General features: G+C 52.9%; 1 protein-coding gene and 1 long non-coding RNA gene across 3 annotated transcripts; one reads left to right on the plus strand and one right to left on the minus strand.

Moving 5' to 3' along the window:
* Positions 1-1,288: 1,288 nt before the first annotated feature.
* Positions 1,289-22,738, minus strand: SLC13A2 (solute carrier family 13 member 2). The gene is made up of 12 exons (XM_006184922.3): positions 22,474-22,738; positions 9,469-9,597; positions 8,529-8,665; positions 8,210-8,424; positions 7,495-7,675; positions 7,280-7,402; positions 5,282-5,500; positions 4,964-5,052; positions 4,579-4,700; positions 3,312-3,473; positions 2,541-2,678; positions 1,289-1,994 (listed from the first exon to the last, which is right to left on the minus strand). Exons 1-12 carry the CDS (start codon positions 22,573-22,575, stop codon positions 1,824-1,826), a joined length of 1,788 nt encoding a protein of 595 aa, XP_006184984.1. The 5' UTR covers positions 22,576-22,738; the 3' UTR covers positions 1,289-1,823.
* Positions 20,482-23,368, plus strand: LOC116656808. 2 transcript variants are annotated; one of them, XR_004311791.1, is made up of 4 exons: positions 20,482-20,577; positions 21,688-21,749; positions 21,943-22,029; positions 23,128-23,368. It is a non-coding gene; the product is annotated as an uncharacterized LOC116656808 (long non-coding RNA). The 2 variants fall into 2 exon arrangements; XR_004311790.1 differs by lacking the exon at positions 20,482-20,577 and having other exon boundaries at positions 21,605-21,749.
* The last annotated feature ends 1,172 nt before the right edge of the window (positions 23,369-24,540 follow it).

Below are 24,540 nucleotides of genomic sequence, written 5' to 3' on the forward strand. Positions count from 1 at the left end.
AGGGCTGGACTCTGGGTACCTAACCAGGGTCCAGGAGAAAGGAGTAGCAGAGCGTCCTCCTTGCAGGTGGGGTTGGGGCTGCTCCTTTGGAACCCACTGCATTGTGGGTAAGCCACTGGAGGAGTCCTACCATTCTGGGGCCAGCCTTATCCCAATGCAGGGTTGGGGGGCAGTTTTGCCTGGGGCCTTGGAGGGGTCCTAGTGTGGGTCTGGGTGGGAGCTGTGATTTATGACTGTGCTTCATGAGTGAGGAATGCCAGCCTGGGGGGCTGGGGTGGGGGTGGAGCTACTCACCTGATGCTCCTCACTCTGCTGGATGTCTGGCATGTCCTGTCAGGAACCCCTATCCCCTGGGGACAGCCACGTTCTCCCCTATGCAGCCACCCCCTCCCATCTGCGCCTCGCCACAACCTTCAAACCCCCGACTCTTGGCATACTGAGTGCAGGCCCAGCCCAGGGGGAATCCAGCATTAAATCCTTTCTGGTTTTCTCTCTTCACAACTCAGCTCCCCTTTTTATTGGGCATGAGAGTGATGGTAAGTATCTTTTTTTTCCTCTGCTGCAGCAGGAATGAATTGGATGAGACTCTTGGAAACTTCCACTAGATGAGCTTCCAGCCTGGAAAGGATGTTGAGCTCCCAGAATGGATGATGGATGTGGTATTATTCTTCCCTGCCCCCACCCTCCCTTGTCAGCTAAATGAAAACTGGAGTTCATGAAGGCGAGAGGCAGAGGAGGAGGGGAGGGGAGGTTGGGAGGCAGAATGATCCAGAATGTTGTCTGCTCCTGGACTCTGAAGGCCAGAGTTTTGAACCTGCTCCTGTGCGTCTCAACTGCATCCTTCTTGCTGCAGGTTGCCATTTTGGGTGAGGGTCCATCTTTCTGGGCAACTAGAATGGGTCAGTCTGCCTCCCCTAGTCTGGTGGGACTGGTTTTTCCAGCTGGTGGAAGGGTCGGTGAGGAATTGGCAGGGGCAGAGGGTTTTATGTAAATGCCCAGGGAGTGCTCTGGGAATGGGAGGCTGGTTTTCTCAAAGACACGCAGGGACTGGCAGCTCCCAATTAGCCAGGCCGGGTGATGTCAGTGCTACTTTCCTGGGTGGCTGCGCCCACTCCGATTGGCCTTGGCAGAGATTCCTGGCCATTACCTTCTCCCTTGGGTGGGAGGGATGCCAAGGGGGCCGCCATATGGGACAGATGCCAGGTCCCTTCCTAGCATGTTCCCCTACCTGGGGCTTGAGCCATGCTGTGGACCAGTCCTGGAAAGTGCCGTGAAAAACCGCCACAGATTCTACAGAAAGACTTTAATGTGGCTAATATTACAACCCTCCCCACAAACCTGAGAGGCTGGGGAGACCTCAGTATGCTGGGCCTGGCCCAGAGGCCGCTGCCATGGCAACCACTGTTAGGCTCTGCAGCCCAGACTGCCCCAACCCTGAATTTCAATAAATAGAAGGCAAAGGGGTCTGGTCACCCACCAAACTGGTAAGACAGAGACCTGGAGTGCCAGACCGAACATGCTGTCTGTGAACTCACACATGTACATGTCTGGCACACCTAGGATCATGTGCTCACACACAAACCCCCCTTGCAGACATCCTCACATGACATACCATCTTTACACACACACGTACACACATGTACACACATCTTCCTCAGACACACAGGATTGAGCGCATAGACACCTTTCTCTCACACTCACATGAGGTTAGGTATACACGTGCCTTTCTCTCAATGTTTGGCTTGGAGCCTGGGTGCCCCTTCCAGCTCAGAGGAGTAGAAACGGGATAGGTCTTCCTGGTTTGGTCCAGATTCTATGATGGTCTAGGGGCGAGGTGTTGTGGTGTTTGCCTGGCTGACCCCGCAGGAAGCCGTGGCATTGGAGTAAGCCCAGGAGGGGAAGGTGTGCAGATCAAACATGGGGATGCTCCAAGTGTTGATGGCCAGCGTGATGACCAAGACCCCAATGATGTTGAGCATGAATCCCGCACGGGCCTGGGGTGAGGAGAGCCAGTATGAGTGAGTGAGCGTTGGTGGTATAGTGGTGAGCATAGCTGCCTTCCAGCTTGAGTGAGTGAGCACTGACTTAGGCCAGTGCCCATCCCTCAGGTGTTCATAGGCACTTAGAGGCTCTCTCTCTAGCAAAACTCTCCCTGGGAAGTGCCCCCTTGGGTCTAACCTGCTGCACTAGGCTATGCCCCTGCCACTGGCTTGACTCCCAGTGCTAACAGGGACAAGGGGAGCTTCCAGAGCCCTGGGTTTTGTTTTCCCTGAGTCCATCTCCCTGGGTGTGGGGGCCTGGCCTCTTGGTGCCTTCCCTAAACTCCTCACCCCTCCTCTCCTTCTCACATGGCCTAAGGCTGGCAGGGCCTGAAGATACTCCTACTCGGGATCACGTTCCAACCTCCCCCATTGTCATCCACCCCAGACAGGGTCCACTCTCAACCCTGAGAATCTCAGTAGCTTTAAGCTACATTGTGGTCACCAAGATGGAAAGACAGAGCAGAGAGTGCTGAGGCACGGGAGACCCCTGACACTCACCATATCAGTCACTCTGAGGCCTCCAAATGAGAAGGCGATGGCATTGGGCGGGGTGGCCACAGGCAGCATGAAGGCCAGGGAGGCAGAAAGTGTGCAGGGCAGCATGACGTAGAGAGGGTGAATGCAGATGGCCTGAGCCTGGAGGGGAGACGGTGGGGCAGAGCTGATCCCAGTCCCCATCCCAGAGGGGAAGGTGTGGCCCCCATCCTCCTGCTTTCCTCTCTGAGGGATGGCCCTCACCCCAATATACATTCTGGCCAGAAACTCACCACTTCTGCCAGAAGGCACTGGGTGACCTGGGAAGGCCCTTTGACCTCTCTGGAGGGGATGAGTGTGTGGCCCTGCCCTGTGGGGCATGGTAAGGGGAGGGGCCCATAAAACGGATCTCAAAGGAGCTCGGGGGTGTCATCATCAAAGGCTGCGGGAACGTGCCTGGGGAGGAAGGGGCTGGGGACGCTCTGGGAAGCAATTGCATCCTGTCACCTCAGGAATGACCAGAACAGGGGCTGGGCCAGTGATGTGGGCGAGGCCACCAGCGAGCCCCATCAGGATACTCCAGGGGTGACATCACTAGGGATGGAGTGAGTCAGGGGCCAGAGGGCCTTGGGGCCCAAAGTTACTGAAGAGCCTAGAGAAGGATGGAAGCTCAAGGGTCCTTTCCCAGAAATTAAAGGAGGTGCAGATAGGTCACTCTGACCTTCAGGTGGGGCCCTTGGGTGGGGGTGGGCAGAAGGGCTGCCTGGAGGAGGTGTGTCTGCAGGGCCAGCTCACCATGGAGGCCAGGATGGGCAGGAAGAGCGTGGTGGTAGCCACATTGCTGGTGCACTCTGTGAAGGTGGCAATCAGGAGGCAGAGGATGAAGGCAATGGCGGGAGATGGCACACTCTCTAATGGGGTCAGCTTGTCCCCCAACCACGTTGACAGACCTGATGCCTGTGGGCAGAGGAGGGTGGTGTGAGAAGCTGGGTTGCCTAGGGCCCCAGAGTCCCCTGCTGAGGCTCTGGGAGGGTCCTGCTCCAGCCCACTCCTCTCTAGAGCCTTCAGAGTCAAGGGCAGATTAGGAGGGAAGATGAGACCCAGCTGAAACCAAGGGGCCCCCTTGCCCTTGAAGGACTGTTGGGTATGGAGAGAAGGATCAGATGAGAAGTGAGGAGAGGGAGCCAAAGAGCTTTCTTTGGAAACCTAGGGCTTGGAGGGAGTAAAAATTTTTGACTCCACTTACTCCTGCTCTCCTGACCTCTCTCCAGGAGGTCCCTGGCCAACCTTAGACCTTCCCCTGCCCGCTCCAGCCCAGCAGGTTGGGGCCCTTTCTCCTGGCAAGGAGGGTGAGGGGGAAGAGCCCTAGTGGAGACTGGGAAGAGGCTGACAGGGGAATGGGGACAGTCCACAGGGTCAGAAGAGCTCCAAGGTCTTGCTCTACCCACGCCTGTCATGCCAGACTGTGAGCCCCTGGGAGCGGGGGCTACCCACCCAGCCCCCAGCACAGTGCTTGGCACACTCAGTGAATGCTTGATGGATGAACTAACCAACCTCGGACCCAGGGAAGCTGCCTCCTGTCCGTGCAGTGAATGAGCTTAGCTGGGGTTGAAGGTTCAGGGATTTCCCTCCTGGAAGGAGGCTCTGGGGAAGTGATCTGGTCCCCAGAGCCAGGCTGAGTATGATCACAGCGCCCCCTGGTGGCCTGAGCAGGCAGCCGGCTTCAACCCAATGGCAGCCTGCAACTCTCTAGCGCTAAAGCGGTAGGCCTTCTTTGTCCGGCAGAGGGTGAGGGGGTGGAGTGAGTGGTCACTGAGAACAGACCCTGCCCACCAGAGAAGCCTGTCTTCTCTTTGGGTTTGAGAACTCGACTAGGGAGAGGTCCCTGTGGCTTGTGTTTCCTCTCCCTCCTTCAGGGCTCTAACCTGTCTCTCCAGCTGCTGCAAAGTCTCTGCCCACCAGGGGGCTCCTGAGTGAGGATCAGGTCTCCCCTGTGTGGGAGAAGAGGGGCCCCTCTTTCCCCACTTCAAACGGGCTGGGGAGTGGGGTGGGGGTCTCTCACCTCACTGCCCTTGGCCAGGGCAAAGCCACCGCCCAGAAGGATCATGATATTCCAAGGCATCTTCTCCTTCACTACATTCCAGCTGAGGAGGGCAGGAGGGGCCTTCAGCTTCCCTGGTTTTCCTGCTCCCCAAGCAGAAGAGGACAGGTCACTTCCACGTGGGGCCTCTCTGTATGGGTCCCTATCAGAGCTTAATGCATGTGAGAGAGGGCCCCTCAGTTCTGCAACATCCTGACTTTGTACCTGAGTCCCTTTGCCCTTGGCAAGTCACCCTGACTTCTCTGGACTTTGTCTACCTCTGCCATGTGCAGTCGCTGGTCCGTTGTGACCAGAAGGCAGGGTCTGCCCAGACTCCCTGCCCTGCTCCAGTCCAGGATCCTCTTACCTGGATCCTGAGTAAGCCCTGGGATCTTGGAGGGCACGATGAACATAATTACGGCGATGAAGATAGCCACTGTCCCATCGGAGGGCATGCTGTGGGTGGGGCAGGGAGGGCAGGCTTAGTGGCTCAGGGCTGCTCAGGGTCACAAGGTGGAGGGGTGGTGGAGAGGAGCCCCTCCCACAGATGTGCCAACCCCTCCTGGCAAGTACCCCCCCCCCCCCGCCCAGTGTTACCTCCTGTTCTGCACTGGGGACCCGCTCCCTTCCCTCCTCCCGTAGCCAGGTGAGCCCCAGAAGTATTCCACCCCCATGGAATGCTCACCTTTTTCCATCCTTGTCAGAAAAAGCCAGGTTGCCCCAGCCAGTGAAAAAGCCTGGTTCCCGGGTGAACCAAAGCACCACCAATAAGATAAAGAGGATGGTGACAGCCTTTTCTGCAAAGGTCATGGGGCCCAGCAGTTTGTGCTCTCTCCGGACGACATCGAAGGCCGCTCGCTCTTGCTCCCTCATCTCGTCCCCCAAGCCAAAGTTCTTCCGGAAGCTGCAGGTGGAGGGGTGGGGACAGCTCATAAGGGCCACACACCAGGCAGGAGAGCAAGGATCTCTGAGTGCCCGTGTTGCAAAGCCTGAGGCCTGCAGAGGCCACCTCAGGGTTACTACACTAAGGCTCTTGATCCACCCAAGTTTGTGGAAGAAGAGCAGAAGATTCTTGGGGGTGTCATGGCTCTTATTTAGGAGAGGGAAGGCTGGGGCTGGAGGTGCTGGGTTTCCCTGTGCTCGGCCCTGCTCCATCTGCCCTGATGACCTTCTGTCCCTCCAGGGGTTCTCTTGTGCTGAGCCCTCCCTTGCCCAGAGAGAGGAGGACCTAGGGCCTGGACCCCATGCCTCTTTTTGGCCCTGACTTATCATTCCTCTCCTCCAATAGCCTTTCAGGAAACCCCCCTTCCCTATCCTACTGCTTCTGGGCATCCTGAGCCAGCCTGAGCCCCACCTCAGAAATACAGGAGTCTGCAGCCCACATCCATGTGCCACTGGCTTAACTTGTGTTTTGTGTTGACTTTTAACTTTTAACTTGGGCAGATCTCAATTCCCCTGCTGGACTGTGAGTTCCTTAAGGGCAAAAACCATGCTTCACATGTCTTTGAATCCTTTATGGTGTCTGGCACTGCGCTGGACCCTTTAGCTACCACCTCACCTTCTACGAGCCCTCACCCTCAATCTAGCCTCCATCGCACCTGCCCAAGCGATTTTTCCAAAGTGCAGTCACAATGCTTAAACATTTTCCATGGCTTCCCATTGCCTGGGCAGGAAGGCAAATAACGACTCATACCACAATAGCACTCTTCCCACCACTTTGGTCCTTTACTCATAGCAGATATCACTAATCAAGCCCAGACTTGATTCCAATCGAGCCCCAGCAAGGTCTCACGTGATTTTCAACTTGGAGCTCTAGTGACCTCTAGTAATCACGGGCTGGAAGTAGGAATAAAACCTATTTACTACTCTTGCCTCAAGAATAAGATCCATACTCCTTATGTGGCACACAAGAGCCCCCATAATCTTCCCCTCCCTACTTCTCCAGCTTCATATCCTGATGCTCCTTTTTGCTGTTGTGTTTTAGCCACACAGAACTAGAGTCCCCCCAAACCCTTTGTGTTTTTTCTTGCCTCTGTGCCTTTGTACAAGCTCTTCCTGCTCCTGGAATGCCTTTACCTGTTCTCTACCTGGTTGACTTTTAACACTACTGTTCAGGCATCATCTCCTCTGGGGCCTTTTGGACTCTCTACTCTCTTGGGCTGTGCTCCCACAGCACCTGGGCTTCCCCCTGTCACAGCCCCTATCTTATCATCACCCATTAGGTGGTGAGCTCCAAGGACAGGGACTGTGCCTAATGCTTCTAGTATTCTCAGTGCCTAGCACAGGGCCAGACATATAGTAGGAGCATAACAAATACTGTTGTAACTGACCATGTTCACAGTGTTTGTTCCTTAAGCACTTACCAAAGGACTGTGGATCATGATGGAATGGGACCTGGCCTGGGCTTCAGGAGACCTGGTTATTAATCGCAACACTGACACATCTGGTTGTGTACCATGTCTTGAGCCTCAGTTTGCTCATCTGCTAAATGGGGTAATACTCTCCACCCAGTAATTCCCTCAAATGGGGGGGCCAAGTGTCCAAAAGTGCCTTAGGAGGGAAAGGCCTTCTCACTAGGATGGCAATTATGTCCTTTTCCACAGAGCTATCTGGGTACCCAACTGGAAGCTCCCAGAGGGTAAGCGCAGGCACCTGGGAGTCTCTTGCCCACTCCACCACTTACTTGAACCCCAGGAAGAGAACCTGCAGCCATAGCCAGGAAAGAAACAGCAAGATGACCATGGCGGGGAAGGCAAAGCCGAACCAGGAGGCAAAGTTCACCACGTTGGCATTTTGGGGGAAGATCCTGTAGGGAGATACGGCTGCTGTGTGACATTGCCCAGTGACCAGCCAGCTCCCCAGTCAGAGTGCAGACTCCCCCACCCCTCAGTCACTCACGAGTTGACCTGGCCTTGCAGGACCAGGTTGGGCGTGGTGCCGGTCAAGGTGGCGATGCCCCCGATGCTGGCTGAGTAGCACACACACAGGCTCATGCCTTGGTTAAAGTGGAGTTGCTCCTTGTTCTGCTGCATGCTGGGCTTCGAAGGAGCAGGCGGGACAGGGTGGTCCTGCTTGTTGTCTGAGAACAAGGGAGCACTCAGGTTGGGGGTGGGCTCCAGGGAGCTTGGCTAGGGCTCTATGGCCTTGGGGGTGCTGTGTCAGTGAGCAGTCTAGACCTGGGCTTGGGGGAGGGCAGGGGCTGCCTCCAGGTCTGCAAGGGCCAGCACTCCCTGGAGTCTCAGGCTGGGGTGACCCTCAGACACCATCTGGCCCAAACCTCTTGAGAGAGGGAAACTGAGGCACCAGAAAGGGAAGATGATCCAAACCACACCAGAAGAATGGAGCCTGGACCCCTGACAGCCCACCCAGGCTCTCATTCTCTGCTGGCCAGGGTGAGCCAGCATCTTGGTTTGCCCAGGGCTGAGGGGATCCTCAGCCTGTGGGACTTTTCATTTCAAAACCAGGGAAATCCCAGGCAAACCAGGACAAGTTGGTCCCTGTACTTCTTGCCCTGCTCTTCTCTCTCTAAAAGCACCAAGGTGGCCACCTAACCATGGAGACCATCTCAGACTCTCCCCAAGAACCGAGGGTTTGGGGCAGCGCCTGGCCTCACCTTTCTCATCAAGCTTGGTCTCTTCCTTCTGGGTACTTGGTTCCTGGAGTTCAAAGGCGGGGTTGTTCCTGCCCTCCTCGACATCCTTGCCCATGGGCATCTTGTGCAGCTGCTCCAGAACGGCTTGGGCGATGGGCAACATCATGGCTGTGGTGGCCGTGTTGCTGATCCACATGGACAGGAAGGCAGTCACCAGCATGAAGCCCAGGATCAGCCTAGGGACAGACAGACAGACTGACTTGTGCTCCAGCTTCCCTACAGGGACTAGGTGCCCGGAATGCCACCACCCCAGGTTCTGATCTTGGTTTGTGGGACTCACAGGGCAGGCCGCACCCCGATGATGAGAAGCACGCGGAGGGCGATGCGTTTGTGCAGATTCCAGTGCTCCACAGCAATGGCCACCAGCATCCCCCCGACGAATAGGATGTTGGTGTCCTTAAGGTACTCAACACTGACCTGGCAAGCAGGGACAGCTGATAAGCAGGAAGGGGTCCCCCAGCCCCATGCCTCTGGGCTTACAGGGTGCAGGCACTCCTATTCCCTCAAACAGAGATTGGTCCCCTGGGCTCTTGGACCCAGATGGAAATGGTCTTTGGATCATCTGCCATTTAACATTAAGCAACTTCCTCTCTTCCTGCCAAACTCATTCTTTCTCCCCTCAGGAATGACTGAAATCATCTAGCCTGATTCCACTCATGTTTTAAGCCCTTGACTGTGAGAGAGATCATTTAAATGCTGTTCCTAGAAACTAAAGCAGCAGTTCTCAAAGTGTAGTCCCTGGGCCTGCATCACCACCAAACTGGAACTTGCTAGAAATGAAATGGTTAGACCCTGCCCCAGATCTAAGGAACCAGAAACTTTGGGGGGAGGCCCAGCACTGTGTTTTAACCAACCCTGCAGGTGGTCCTGATGCTCAAGGGTCTGTCCCTGAGCGAGAAGGCTACAAGCTCTTTAGCTGGCTATGAAGGCCCCCTTTCCTGGATAAAAGCCTTTCTACCTCCCTAGCCTAGACCTAATCACTCCCACTTCGAAATAATTCTTGACAACAGCTGTGCATTGGCATATCTAGAATCCCCTTCCCCGCGTCTTCTAGTTGTTTCCTCCCTCGGTGCTCCCTGACCTGTCAAGCGAAGTTGAGGCACCGCCACCCCCCAGCCCCCTGTGCCCTGCCTATGATGAGGCCTCCTCCATCACCAGTGTCCTAGGGCAGACCCTTGCCATTTCTGGGAGCACTTCCTCCTGCAGCTGGGGAGGCTTACCTCGGAGGCATCCATGATGCCCATCATGGGGAACAGGATGACGGGGAAGAAGGCGGTGACAGCCAGGGGCAGAGCCTCCGTGCACCAGAGGAGTGCCATGAGGATGATGGCGTAGCCACAGTAGGCTTCCTGTGGGGAAGAGGGGAACAGCAAAGCCATTGGAAGGGGCAGGCCTGTGTCCCAGAGTCATGTCACCTCCTGCCCTCAGGGCAAACAGGCCATTTGTAACTGTGGGGAGAGCCTGTGAAACCCACAGTCATTGATTCCAAGGTCCCGTTTAAAAACGAAAACAGAATGTTACAGAAACAACAGGCCAGCCAAGAAGTGAGCACCACTCGGAGGGTTGGAGTACTCAGATGTATTACGCCGGCGGGCTCAGAGGGGCTTCTGCTCCGAAGCTCTGAGCACCTCCAAGACGTGCACATGAGGTTTTATAGGGTTAATTACAAGTATGGGACTATTAGCCAATAAGGCTCAAACAACAAAAAGCAAGGAATCAGTACACTGGAGCTTATCAGTTCGGAACAGATCACGTTACTGACACTTGTTGAGCTTGGATTTACGAGTTAGCTTGTTAGCCCACTAAACTTCAGATTTACGAGTTAGCCCAGCAGAACTTAGATCAGTAAACCGACACTTATCACACTTAGATTTGTGACTTAGCTTGTTAGCCCAGCTGGGCTTTTCCTTCACAAGAAAACAAAGCAAAGCCTGACCACCTTGTCTTTGACATTGGGGAGCCTAGACATTATACTCCAGCCCCTTTAGGGAGTGAAGGGGGCTCAGGTGAGGATCCCTAGATGAGGTGGGGGCTCATCTAGATGAAACCAGGGTCTGGGACATGTGGACCCCTGCCTGGCACCCTGGCCTTCCCTGGCTTTATCAGAACCAGTAAGAATATATTTGTTTGTATAATGATTTAAGTAGTATTTGTTCCTTTGGCTAGAAGGTCAGTTCCATGAGAAGTCAGTTTTGTAGCATCTGGATCCTTGGAGCTCAGGACCCAGCAGGCTTCAGAATATTTCTGAATGAATGAATCACTGAAAAGTTTTGGGAATAGGGGCAGTGGGCTCTCATTCCTAGTAATCCAGGCATGACCACTGCATTGCACAACTCCAGGAGGTGCATTCACTTTATAGAATGTGTGGAAGTTTCCCCATCCCTGTGTTGTGTGGGGAATTGTGGGGTAAACCCTGGGTCATAGTCTTGGGGTACTAGAGGCCCTCCTTTCCCTCGTGAGGCCCCCGAAACTAGAGAGACCTGACCTTAGCCCTTGGAGGAGACCTGACCTCGGCCTTGGGAGGAGACCTGGAGCAGGAATGATGTCTGACAGCTGCAGTCATCAGGGGCCCATCCTCCTTACCAGAGCCTCTCGCAAGGCTAGGGAGGGAGGGCGGGGGAATCATTAGCCAGAAGGAAGCCTCCAGGGAGAGGGTGCTGCATCCAAGCTCCTCAGGGGCACCTGCCCACTCTTTGTTTGCCGAAGGAAGGGGCTGCATGCTGGGACAATGGGCCTGGGGGGCCCCTCCTACGTGCTGTCTCAATTGCCCTGCCCTTCTTGGGTTTCTCTACCTGGTACAGGCTGGGCTCACCCCTTGTATCTCATGCCCTTAGTACCCTGAAGCTTCAAGGAGGGTCTCGGGACGAGGAAGGTGCTGTTTATTGAGCCACTCTCAGGGGCTGGGTGTTTCCGTGTATGTAGTTACAGCCATGGGTGGGTCTAGATGAGCTCTAGAGGGTAAGTGGCTTGCTCAAGGTCTCAGAACTAGGGAGTGGCAAAGCCAGGTTGGAACCCAGGCAAGGTGTCTGGGATTGCATAATTCAGAGAGCATTCCCTGGTAGTCCCCTGGAGTGATGCGGCGCACAGCCTGCGCAGCCTGCGCAGCCTTCTGTCTGATGCCAGGCTCACTGTCTTTCCAGGAAACCTGTACCACCTCTCCTTACCCTGGACAGAAACTCATTTGCCCCAGGGGTGGGGCCACCTTGACCCTTGACCAAAGATCCACCCCTCTTCCTCCCCCAGAGGGAGGTGAATTCTGCTGAAGCAGCTGGTTCCTCAAACACTTTTCTCACCTGCGATGATTGCACAGCCTGCTACCCATCCTCCCCTGGGGCTAAGGGCAGGCCAGACCCTGTGGACCCTGGCGTGCCCCCCACGCCCCTACCCCCCAGAATTCTCTGCCCAGAGACAAGGGAGGGGGCTGGGCCAGATGACTCTGCTGATTCAAGAAGAAAGCTCTGCTAGTAAGGACAGCAGAAGGATCCTGAGGGCTACTCTGTGCCAGGCCTGAGGCTCTATGCACTTCGAGTGGTTTTAATCACATTTATTACCTCTGTGAGGGAATGACTGTTGTTCCCATTTCACAGATGAAGAAGAAAGCCGCAAATAAGTAGATGTCTCAAATAAATAAGTGGAAGAACCCAGGCCACCCGGTTCTAGAGCCCCAGGTTTTTGCCTTCCACCCTGAGCTCCATCCCTTGCAGCTGGGGGTGTCCTCCAGCCTCAGGCTCGCTGTGACCAGTGGGGTGTTCTGGAGGTGAGCTGGGGCTCTGAATCCAAACAGAACTATTTTAGCTGGGGCCTGCCACTCCCTGTTGCCTGGCTCGGGGCAAGTTCCTTCACTTCTGGGACCCCACTTCTACCCTCCAAAGGGAGCTGTGAGCTCCAGCCTATTGAATCTATGGCTCCCCTACCCCTTTATAACTTCCCTGCATCCCTCTCCCTGTCTGTCTCTGGATCAAAACCCTGAACTGGTTTCAAGGTTCCATTCAGGAAACTTTCCTGGCCCTGGGGGCTCTGGCCTCACGTCCCCCTCCCACCTTCTTGGGCTGTTGTGTCCAGCTGTAGCGTAACTCGCTGACCTGCTCTTCCTGGTTCATGGGGCTCTTAACTGCGGCGTGGAATGCCAAGGATCGGTGAAGTTGGATGGGAAAACTATTTCATCTTTTAACTAACATCTAACTAAGATTATGAACAGAGGCAACAGAACCATAGAGCTGTCGACGGTACTCTTGGTGATTTTGTCACAGGTGTTTGATTGTGGCTGTCAGCTCCTAGATACCCGCACAGATCAGTGGTTGCAATTATCTCAAAATGTATCTTGAAATATTGTTTACCTCCATCCCTATTTTGAAATGATTGGAGTTGTTATATCAAATGCTAGGTCTTATTTAATACTTGAATAAGGAAGCACCTCTACTTCTGAACTGCAGTTATTTTTTTTCATAGTTTTATAGCGGTATTTCAAAATGGTTGGTTTCTCTCATCATCCTACACATTTTATTTTGTGCATTTCAAAGCAATATTTTGAGAAGGGCCCACAGTCTTCACCAGACAGCTGATAGCATTTATGGCTTCACACACACACACACACCCTTTCTCCTTGGCCCCACAATATGTCTGATTCCAAGGTCTGTATCCCCAGCTCTAGAAGTGGGAAGTTGGGACTCATATCTGTCCTTCAAGGCCACCCTCTACCTTCTGCCTTGCTGCCCAGCCATATATATCTTGGGCTAGCGGCCTATGGCATGGGACCCCTCTGACTTACTCCCCGGGGCTGCTGTACTGCACGACTCCATGCACCCTTCTCAGAGGGAGCTGTGTAGGGCACAGCCTGTACCATGTCTGATGTAGCCCCTCCTGGAGCTCAGATACCAGCCGGGAAGAGTTTTCTCCTGGAGGCGAATGCTCATCTTTCTGCCCCATCACTACGTCCTCCTGCCCCAGGCCAGCAGGCTAGTTGTTCCCCAGCTCTGTTCCTTGGCTGTAGAATGTGCTCCCCTCTCAGTCTGGGCTCCTGAGGACAGGGGTCAAGTCTCTTTCACCTCCCTGTCTCTAGCCCCTCGTTCTTTTGCTAGTGCTGGTCTGGGTCTGTAAATCCTCCTTTCCCATTTATCCCCGCTACCGCCCACCCCCACACCAGGAAGTCACTCTGTTGAGATCCCCATTCCTCTCCAACTTCATGCAGCCCTGCTATTGGGAGCCCCGGGGTCGGGGGTGGGGGGTGGGGGGAGGCACTGGGCCTCCTGCCTTTTCATGAGGCTGTCACTGGACGAATACCCTCGCTGCTCCAGGTGACCTGCTGGTTCAATACCTCAAATGTTCTTTTTTACTTCTCTCCAGCTCTGGGCCATTAGCCTGGTCCAAGCGCCAGCATCTGTCACCAAGATTCCTTCAAGAGCTTCCTTATTCACCTCCTAGCTTCCTCTCTTACCCCAGAAATGTCTTTCTCGCTGTAGCCAGAATGATCTTGAGCTACAAACCTGTTTAATCCACTCTCTGCCTCCCAGCGCGTGCGCTCGCACACCCCCCCCCCCTTCAAAGCAGTTCAAATCCCTGCAGGCTTTCCCACTGCTCTTAGGAAAATTTAGGGGCTGGTCTGTGCCTCTCTTCCTTGCTCTCTCTGCTCTAGCCATGATGGCACCTCTTCCAGTTTTTCGAAGGCTCCATCTTCCCTGTAGCCACAGGGCCTTTGCACATAATCTCCTTTCTTCCCTCCCCACTTTGCTCGCCTGATGTTTACTCATTATTGAGATCTGGACTCAGGGAAGCCTCCGTGGGTTCCAGGCTGGGGTATATTCCCCATTTTTCTCACTGTAAGCCCCCATGCCTCTTCTGCATGAGCCCTCCTCACGGTCTGTAGTTAAACATTAGCTTTCACAAATTTCTTGATAAATATCAATCTTTGTCATCAGAGCGTACTCCCCAGGGAGTAGGGGCTGAGGCTGTTTCTGCTCACCCCAGCAGGGTGCTTGGCACCTCTACAGAGTTGACACTGAATGAATGAGTGAATGAATGTTAGGCAGTGGGGTACAGACATGAATCAAGCGCAGTCTTGGCTCTCAGGGAGTCTGAATGCCCCATGTGGGCAGGCCCGTAGTAATGGTGGGCTGCCTGGCAAAGCCACCAATGAACAGAAGAGGTAAACCCTCAGATGGCTTCCAAACCCCAAGGCTGGAAACACAGGTCAGAGGTCAGAAAACCTGAGTGCTCAGGCCCAGCTTTATTGCTGCGTGTCCTCGGGCAGTTATTTAACATCTCTCTGCTTTGGTTTTTGTTCTTGTTTTTCAGTCTTTGGTTTTTTGACAAGCAATATTGAGCTTTTCTAGCTGTACGCACATTTGTCTCCTTTATGCAGTGTCCTTATCTACAAATTCTCATTTGTAAAAGGAACACCCACCTCACCGGGTTATTATGAGGAAGAAGGATGTGATTATGTAGGTCTAAGCTGTAAAGGACGGTAGATGGAAGTGAGCAGATGGCAGGGTTGGCCTTGGCAGAGGAATGTATTCCTGGGCTGCTGGAGAAACAGGCTGGATGCAGGCAGTACAAATGAAGATGGAAATGCCTGGGAATCCAGGGCAGACTCTGGACCCCGAGTGTGGGCAGGATGTGGACCTACGGGCATCATGGCCTTTAGCTGTTTCCGGCACAGAGTAGCTTGTAACTGTTGGGCAGCAGCAAAAATGCTCACAATCTTGAAGGTACCACATCTTATTCCTCCTGGTGATTGAAGGTTAACTTCAGGGTGAGTTACTCTCGCTACCCCTCTGCCCCTGGCAAGTAGGGATGCTGAGGGTAGGGAGCACTGCTGGGTCTGGGAAGTGAGGTGAGGCACTGGGTGGCAGCCTGCCAAGCACCACTGCAAAGAAAGACCAGAGAGTAGGATCCCAGAGAAGGAGCCCTTTCCCTGAGCCTTCCTCTGTGTGGGCTGAGGAAGGCTTCTAGAGAGGGCACACTGAGTGGGTGCTGAGGGATGAATAGGAGTTCAGTGGGTGGGCAAAAAGTGTTGACATGAGGATTAAGCACAGAAGGAATAGAATGAGGCATAAAAGATCAAAACACATTCTTGGAGGGAAGGTGTGTCATGCTTGAAAAGAGCCGTGTCTGCCCGAGAGAAATCTAGGACTTTATCTTGAAGACAAAGGTGAAAAGGGGAGGCCCTTGAAGGATTGTAAGCAGAGAGAGTGACATGGTCAGGTTGGTGTTTCTATTAAAAGATTACGCTGATGCTGCCACATATGATTTTTAAAAATACGTGGACAAGTGTTTGTATATACATAGGAAAATCTCTGATTTGGGGATTCTTGCCCTTTTTTTGGTACCAGGATCCTTCTGGCAGCCTGATGAAGCCTTCCAAGTCCTTCTTAGAATAATATTTTTAAATGCATTAAATAAAATGCATAGGATTACAAAGAAAACCAATTATATCAAAGTACAGTTATTAAAATATGAAAAAAGGGGTAAGATATAGATATATGTGACTCTTTCTTAACTAATAAGATTTCCACCAGCTAATGGCTACTGTAATTTCAAAGTCATGATTAACACAGACAATATTTCAAGGTACTGGCAACAGCACTCATACGATTTGAAAGTATCTGTGATTCCTACTGGTGGCAAAGTAAAAACTATTGTTCACATTACTGTGGTGTTTTGTCTGCATTCATAAGCAGGAAACAATGCTAAATTTTCTTTAGAGGTAATTGACAATAAAATGTAATTTTTTCCCTCCAAGTTCACAGACTTCCTGAATTGTCCTCCTCACAGATCCCCCCCCCAAGGATGAGAAGTCCCCTTCTCTGGAGGACAAACACCATGCTGGCCACTGAGAACACTCTGAGGAGGGACACTGGGGCACTGCATGGGAAGGGTACCTCTCCGTTTCACATTTTGTGCTGTTGGATTTTGCACAACATGCATGTATCACCTAATTAAATAAATAAATCACTACAGATGAAAATAGGGTGCTTACACCTGCCACCATGTGATGGCTTGATCGGCAGCCACGGAGGCTGGGAGGTCCCAGAAGGCCAATGGGGAGGTGACAGGGGCAGAGATGTTAGGAGATGGAAGACAGAGAGTTGGGTGATGGCTGCTGGGTTGGGTGGGAGGAGGAAGACTCCCACATGCCTGTTCTGGACGTCTTGGTACATAGTGACCACAAGGAGACAGCCAGGCGGCAGGACTTGGGGAAGGAGGTACAGAGTGGGCTGGGGGCAGGGGTGGGTGTGATGTTCTTTCTAGGAATAATAGGTCCATCCAAATGCCTAATAGCTTTGAGAGGCTAAATATACAAAGGAGACAATGGCCAGTCCGTATGCAAATATAGATCCTAAGATCTCTGCAGCAACCAGCCTGGCAGCCAAACCACAAACTCCCCAGCCACTGGCCCCAGACAATCAATTTGCTCAATGACTGCCAGCTTCCTTAATTTTTGGCCCCCACTCTCTACCACCACCTCCAACTCAGGACCGACCTGTGAAAGCCACATATGCTCTCCTAACCAATCACAGAGGATGCCTCGCTTCTAGTGCGCCCCTCCAGCTTCCCCTGCCAACAGCCTCCAGTCAGGGCACACCTGAGGAAGCCTTCCTTCTTTCCACTCTGAAGCATCCCTACCTGCCTGCCTTTGAGCATATGCCAAAAGCAAGGGATGGAGGCTGAATCCTGCCTATCCTCTGCCTGGTCTCACTTGGGTGATCTTTGTTTATTTCTGCACCTTGATGTTAACATGTTTGTTGCATCATCTTCTACTTTAAGAGGCCAAAGGGAAACAATGGGTCTAAGTGTCAGAGAAAACAAAAGTCGGGTGGTGGGGGTTGGGGGAGTCCTGACATCACAGATTGGGCCAGGACCAGACCTGCCTGTGTCCGCTTAAGAGCAAACCAGCAGGCTGGAATTGAAGATGAGGGAAACATTCCCACACTCCTCCATGCCTCTGATCCCCGCAACAGCCCTGGGCCTTGCTGCACAATTACATCCAGGAAACTGTACTGCTAGAGTCTCCCTTGCTTTCCCATTCCTTACCTTCACCTAGCAGGTGCCAGAAGCATGAACATGATTTGGTAATCTGGGGGCAAAGTTCAAGTTGCGGAACATTCTCTCTTTACTCCAGAGATCCCCCTGGCTTTGGAGGCTGGCTCCTCCTTTACTCCTACTCCCAGGAACAGAAGTCAACGATGGAAAAGAAGTCAGGCATCTACACAGTGTTCAAGGCCTGCTGAGTTTGTCCACGGGCCAGGAATTCAGGCTTGCGGCAGAGGGTGCAGGGAACCATTGTTTACTGAGCCCTGGGAGCCAGGGACTCTGCAAAGTGTCATCTCATTTCATCTTGACAGTAGTCTCTTAGAGGTGAGAGGCTTGGAGAGGCTTGAAAAGGTCACATGGCTGGATGTGCCACAAAATGGATTTGGACCCACATCTCTCTGGCTCCAAAATCCCTGTTTTCTTCCCTGGACTCTGCCTTCTCAACCAAGAGCCAAGAAGTTTCAAAAGCTAGAGGTGGGCCCCAGAACTGAGGTCCAAATTCCTCACACAGTCTTCGTGCCCACAATCCTGGTCTGTCTTTGAGTTTCAGGAAGAGCTTGCAGTAGGAGTATTTTAGTTATGCAGATTTTAAAGTGCACGTGGCCACACAACACGTGCTGATTTTAACATCCTAGGAATGCAGGTGATTCCGATTAAGAAATTCTGCCTTTTGTTCCTACTGTAAATACAATCTAGTTTCCAGCTAAGCTCTGTCCTGGCAAACACGGTGCCATGGGGAGACAGTTTTCATGGATAGTCCTGTTGGGTCCTGGGATGTATTTGCATTTTCAACTCCAACTTACTAGCCCTTTGACCCCTGAGCAAGTATTTATCCCTCGTGGCCCTCAGCATAAAATCCTCACTCCTTCCCCTGACCTTGTAAGGTTGACATTGGCTGACTTCTCCCTCACCCTCGGCCATTTCCTGCTCATTCAGGTCCCCAGGCCATGCTGCCTTATTTATCCCTCCACCTTGCCAAGCTCACCCCAGGGCTTGGGCCTTTGTACTGTGTGTTCCACCTAGACAGCTCTTCGCCCAGAGCTGTGCTTGGCTGACTCTTACTTGCCAGTCAGGTCCTAGGGTAAACGTAACCACCCCAGGAGGCCTCCTGCGCTCACCCCATCCAGAGCAGCCCCTCCCCAAGCCACAGTCCCAGCGTGTGGTGTGGCTTTCACTGCATGGACAGTATGTGCTTTTGTGTGTCTCTCCACCCGACTCCCTTCCCCTAGAATTACAAGTTCCCCTGAATCCTACCTCCAGTCCCCTGCACCTAAGCCGTACCTGTCACATGATTCGTCTTCCCTAAGAAACAAATGAAGGGATGGATGGTTTATGGCACACCAATGGCTTCTTCACTATCTGGTTGCAGGGTTGGGGGAGCAGTGAGAAGGCTTCAGGCCCCATTGTCCCGCATCCACTGGGACCACCAGAGGGTGGCAGGCATTTCTAGGATCCTGCTGCTAATTCCTCAAACACATCTTACTGTTTCCAGCCCCCACACCTTTGCTCCCACCCTTCTGTTCACCTGGCCTGCCCTCTCCTGATGCCTCTGACAGTTGAAATCTCATTCAGCCTTCAAGGCCCAACTCAGAATCCCCCTCACCTCAGTTGGAAGGATCTCCTCCCTCCTCTTAGCTCCTGCGGGCTTCTAGCTCTACACAGGGTCCTCTAGACTGAAAGCAACTTGAGGACAGAACATCTGTATTCCTGTTTGGTAACCCCCACCCCCCACCCTACCCCCACACAGAGCAAGGGCTCAGCAGACATTCCAGACTGAATGACCATGGAAGGACCGGCTGACTGGCTGGATGGACGAGCTGGTTGATGGCTCGAGAGGTGACTCACAACAGCCAAGGCCAGGTTCCAGTCCAGACTTTGCCTTTTTCTAGCTGGGACTGGAGGCCAATTCCTTTACCACCCTGGGCCTCCATTTACATGTCTGTAAAATGGAGACAACAGGAGTAAACTCACAGTAACTTAGAGGTTATTGCGGGAAATAAAAGGGTTAGTGCTTTGAAGTGCTTGGTACATCGACTAGCACATAAAAAGTGCTCAATAAATGTCAACGGTATTACACGGACGCAAGTCTGAACCTAGTCTGGGACTTCTCACTTCAGGGGCCAGGGGCTTGGAGGTAAGCCCGAAGAGTCACCACAGAGAGCAGGGAATCAGCAGGAATTCACATCAGGGCCCTCTTTGCCCACATGCATTCATTCACTCATTCATTTGATAAGTTTTCATGGAGCACCTGCTGTGTGTCTGGTACTGGGGCTTCTGCCTGGAAAAAGACAAAGTCCCTGCCTTCATGGAGCCTACATTCTAATGTAGGGGGTGTGTGTGTCAGAGAATAAATAGAAAATAAACAAATACATCATTTCAGAGAGTGAAAGCCCTTTAAAGGAGAGGGTTTTGTAATAGAGAGTGACTGGGGCTGCTCAGAGAAGGCTTTTCTGAGGAGGTGGATTTAAGCTGAAACCTGAGGAATGAGAAGGAGGCATGTGGGAGAACACTCTGGGCAGGAAGATGAGCAATTTGAGGAGCAGAGAGAAAGCAGGTGAGGCCGGAGAAGCGTGAACAAGAGGTAGGAGACGAAGCATGGAGACAGAGGGGTCTGCAGGGGTGGAGCCCCCAGGACTCGTGGCTACCCTAAGAGGCTTGGATTTTATTTTAAGTTTGATGGGAAACCTGTGTGGGGTTTTAAGCCAGGTAATGACATGAGCTTATGTTTGGAAAAGACCATCCTGGCATTTGGGTGAAGAATAGTCTGGGGAGAGGTAGGGATGGGAGAGAAATGATGGGGGCCTGGACCAGAGTGGAGGCAGTGGAAAGGGACTCCATTGGGAGTATTTATGGGAAATCGAGTCGACAGGACCTGCAGGTGCATGTGGAAGTGAAGGAAGGAGAGGCAGCAGGAATGGCTCTGAGGTAGACTTTGAGCCATCTCTTGATAAGTAAGACTGCAAGCAGAGTCAACCGGGAGATGAGCAGGCAGGTTGTGTTCTGGCTGCGTCAGCGCATATGCGGCCAAAAAGAAAATGTTCTGGGGAAGTGTCCAGTGTTAGTTAGATAATACAAGTTTAGAGATTAGAGATGGGCTTACTGACTGGGGAGTCACCAGCATAGAGATGCTTTTTAAAGCGGGACACAACAGAAGGTCACCTGGGGGAGAGTGAGGAGAGGAAGAAGGAACCAGGAAAAGTGATCAAAGGGAGAGGAAAACCAGATGTCACCAAAGCCAGAAGAAAGCAGAACAGAGGAGGTGACTGGCTGGGACTAATACTGCAGAGTAGTTGAGGAAGGTGAGCACGGACCAGGGGTTTGGTGACATGGACACGGATGGGGACATGATGAAAGCCCTTTTGGGATGCAGAGGCTTGGAGAGTGGAGCTGTCTAAGGAGAGACAGGCAGTGTAGACAGTCTTTGAGTACTTCCGTTGTGAGACAGAGCAGAGAAAGGAGGCATACGGAGGGAATTGCGGGACTGCAAGAGGGTTTGTTTTTTTAACATGGGAGATATTAGAGCTTGTGTGTACACTGATGGGAGAGATCAGGCAAAGAGGGGAAAGTCAATGATGTAGGAGAGGAGACAGTAATTGCAAGAGCAAAGTCCTTGAGAGGGACTGGTAGCCAGGGCTCTCGTGGAGGGCTGGCCTCCACAGATAGGCCCCGGACAGTTCCTCTGAGCCAGGACAGGGAGGCAGCGTCTGTAGGCAGGAGGCAGCGTCTTTAGGCAGGAGGCAGGGGGCAGGGTTGGGTGCGGCACAGGGAAGACAGTGACTGCTGACACCTCACACTCCTACCAGGAGGCCTGGCTTCTCGTACTGACTCAGGAGTTCCTGGGTGACTTTGGGCAAGTTACTAAATCTTCCTGGGCTGTCCTTTCCTGGGGAGTAAAATGGGAATCACAGTTCCTGTCTATCCTCCCTCCCGGGGTTAGCACACTTGGCTCAGCTTGTCTAGAAACTCATCTGATGGGTCCCTAGCACAGAGATGCCATGGGCTTTGGCCTGAGATGAGGGTCATCTCAAAGATCAGCCAGGCCTTGGCACTTACCAGATGTCAGGGACCCTGGGGGCTGTTCCACTACCTCCCCAGTTCCTTACCCCTTTGGGACACCATGAACAAAAAGGCTGCCTCGAGTTCCCGATTTGTGACAAAAGGAAGAAAATGGCTCAGCGGGCATTTTGGTGGGGAGGGAGGGTGTGGGGTGGGGCCAGGGCCAGACAGGATTCTGTCTCAGCGGCCAAGGCTTTGTAGCCAGACCACGCCCCCAGCTCTGCCACTTCCTAGCTCAGCCAGAGGGAGATTTACTGCGAAGATTGGACCTCAAGGCCACTTCCCGGACCTACCTTTCCCAAAGTTCCGTGTTCATTTTAGATTTATAATTGTGTGCTCTTTTACTTTACCAGGAGGGTCTCCAAAGTGCCTAATATCTGAGCTCCAGAAAACAGGATCGGCCCCAGGATTTGGGGTAAGTGACTTAACCTCACTCTCTCTGTCTGAAAAATGAGAGTCAGATCTGCCTCATAAGATGGGGGAGAGGGTTACAGGGTGCACAGTACAGGGCCTGCAGTGGGGGCTCCAGTGAATAGGAGCTGAAGTTATGATTCCCGCTGCTTGGATGGGGGCTGGCAGGAAGCAATGGCTCTTATTCCTCCCTGCAGGGTGTGCATCTGTGGTGCCCACTGGCAAGGGAGCCTCATTCAATTCCCATCCTTCCTCCTTAGGAGACTTAGCTCTTAGGATCCCAGGTGAGTGCCTTTTCTTCCTGTTTGCACTCTTAAATGTACAAATTACCTGAGGCCAGCTTCCTCCCAATCCTCTTCCTCCCCATCTAGCAGCTCGCCCAGCTCATGCCCTCCTGAGCCCAGTTCAGGGCTGGGTGGACACACAATAGTCAGATCAACTCCATCTGCCAACACCTGTACCTCCTTTACGGAACTGGCTTCCTGCCTCCCAAGGCAGCGAATTCCAAATGCACCTGAGCAATTTGCACTGGGCTCCTACTACTGGGGGCCAAACAAAAGCCCTCCTTGGAACTCTTAACCCTCAATCTTCAAGAGGTGATAGCCTCACTTTCCAGGCTAGGAGAGATGAGTGGGTCATGCTGGTCCTAAGGATGCCCAACCCTGTGGCAGACGGTCCTGCCCCTGCTCCCTTGGCACTTCTCCGTGCCCAGAACCCCAAGTCCTTACCTTGGTCGGGATGAGGATGGGCAGAGGTAGCAGGAGAATGGGCAGGAGGAGCACAATCAGGTAGGAGCGATAGGCCCATAGGCCCTGCCAGCAGGTGGCCATGGTGTGGACCCACGGGGGCTGCCAGGTCACCGACCGGATCCAGGGAACTGAAGGACCAGTGTTGTAGCAGGTAGGCGGCTAGGCAGGCTTATATAAAGCCACTGGAGTGTTAACCATTGACCCACCCTGGTAATCAGAGTGTTTCTGGAGTCCGGGAGGTAAGAGTAAGGAGGAGGGCCCTGCAGGAAGTATAAAGATCAGGAAGACTTTGCAAAGAAAGGGAGGAGGGTGAGCTCAAAGAATAGAAGCTAAAGGTTCCTTTGAGAAATTAAGCCCAGAGTTAACTCCTTCTGTGCGTGGAGGCTGTTAAGGGCTGCGGCTGGAGGAACATGAGTGGGAAGGATGCCTGGGAAGCCCTACAACTGGCATCCACAGGGCAAAACCCAGAGCTCCCTCCCCGGCCCAGCCCCACCACCATCTAAGAGGCTGGGTTCTCCAGGCACTTTATACAGGGCCCTGGGTGGGGCAGCCTTGCCTCCAGAGACACCCTGCCCTCTGGGGGTTTCCAGTATAGGATTGAGGAAGGCCCAGAGCAAGCCCTTCTCCTTCCAGGTATCCAGGAAACCGACAGAGCCACTGGACCTGACCATCTCTTATTCAATGTGTGCTGCTCATGCACTGACTTAATTTTGAAATAGCCACTTCCTTGTTCTGCTGTAATGTCTCCTTATAATGAGGCTCAAATTAGACAACTTACATTATGTTGAGCATTGATGTGTGGTGGATGTACAATAAAGGTTCACTTAAGTAGGTTCTTCGTGGCCCCTCACCCTCACCCCAAACTGCCATGGAGGACCGACAAAGTCTATCTCATATTTTGGAAACACATTTAATCTCTTCATTTATCCATCATCCATCCATCCACCAAACAAGCATTTAGCACTGATTATATCTTCAGCCCTGTACTCAGTGCTAAGGATGCAGAGAGATTAAAATGCTGCTGGTAATAGCATTTGTTCAGCATTTAGTACAAGCTGGTAAGCATACCATTTCATTTACTCTGTACAGCCACACTATGAGTTAGGTGTCACTATTTTACAGGTAGAGAAGCTGAGGCCCCAGGACACAGAGCCAGCCAGAATTCACACATGCTTTAGGAGTGCCCCGGGGAGGTCCAAACCAGTATGGCAGCTCTGTGTGAAAGGAAAACAGTAGGAGTACTGTGCAAAGGCTCCTGGAGAGGGTGACATCTCAAAGAAGACTTGAAGTTTGAGTCTAATTTGGCCCTAAGGTGACAGGAATGATCACAAGCAGAGGCAAGAGTGAGCTAAGGTCTGGAGGATGGAGTGTATGGATATATCCACCCAGAGCCTCTATCTCTTGCTCCTCTCCCTCCTCCCCATCCCAAACTGCACACAGGAGACACCTCGTTCATATTTCTATTGATTATTTGAATGTGATGATCTGTGTGCCAGATTAAGAAGGCATGGTGTCTCAGGGAGATTATTTCAGGAAGTAAACACAGATCCAGCCAAGATGGGAAAGAAAGAAGGTTCTGAGCGATTGGAATGTGGGTGTGTGGACAGGACTGAGAGCTGGTGGCCACATTTCCAGGATGTACAACAGCATGGCCTGGGTTGCTATACCAATGAAAGACTCCTGGAGTCTGTGTGAGAGAGATGCCCCCCACCCCCGATGCCCTCTGCAGGGTGGGCAGAGAGCAGTGGATGGATCCAGGTTGCGGGCTTCCTGGGGCCAGGCTGGGTGGGGAGCTTCCATGAGACAAGACAGACTATCCACCCCCATTCCCCTATTCAGGCTGTGTATGGCTTCTCCACTCCCAGACAGCCAACCTGCTCAGGGCAAGGTGGGGAAGAGTCAGGAAGCTCAGGGTTATGGAAAAAGGGCTTCAGAGACTCAAGACCATATCCTGATTCTATCTCGCCCTGGAGGAGGACTCTCCCATGGCCTGCAACTCTGGAGGGGCCACAAGGTGGGCAGGGCTGAGCTTCCCCCAGAGGAACA

The sequence above is a fragment of the Camelus ferus genome, chromosome 16, assembly GCF_009834535.1.
Source record: "Camelus ferus isolate YT-003-E chromosome 16, BCGSAC_Cfer_1.0, whole genome shotgun sequence".
NCBI classification, from domain to species: Eukaryota; Metazoa; Chordata; class Mammalia; order Artiodactyla; family Camelidae; genus Camelus; species Camelus ferus.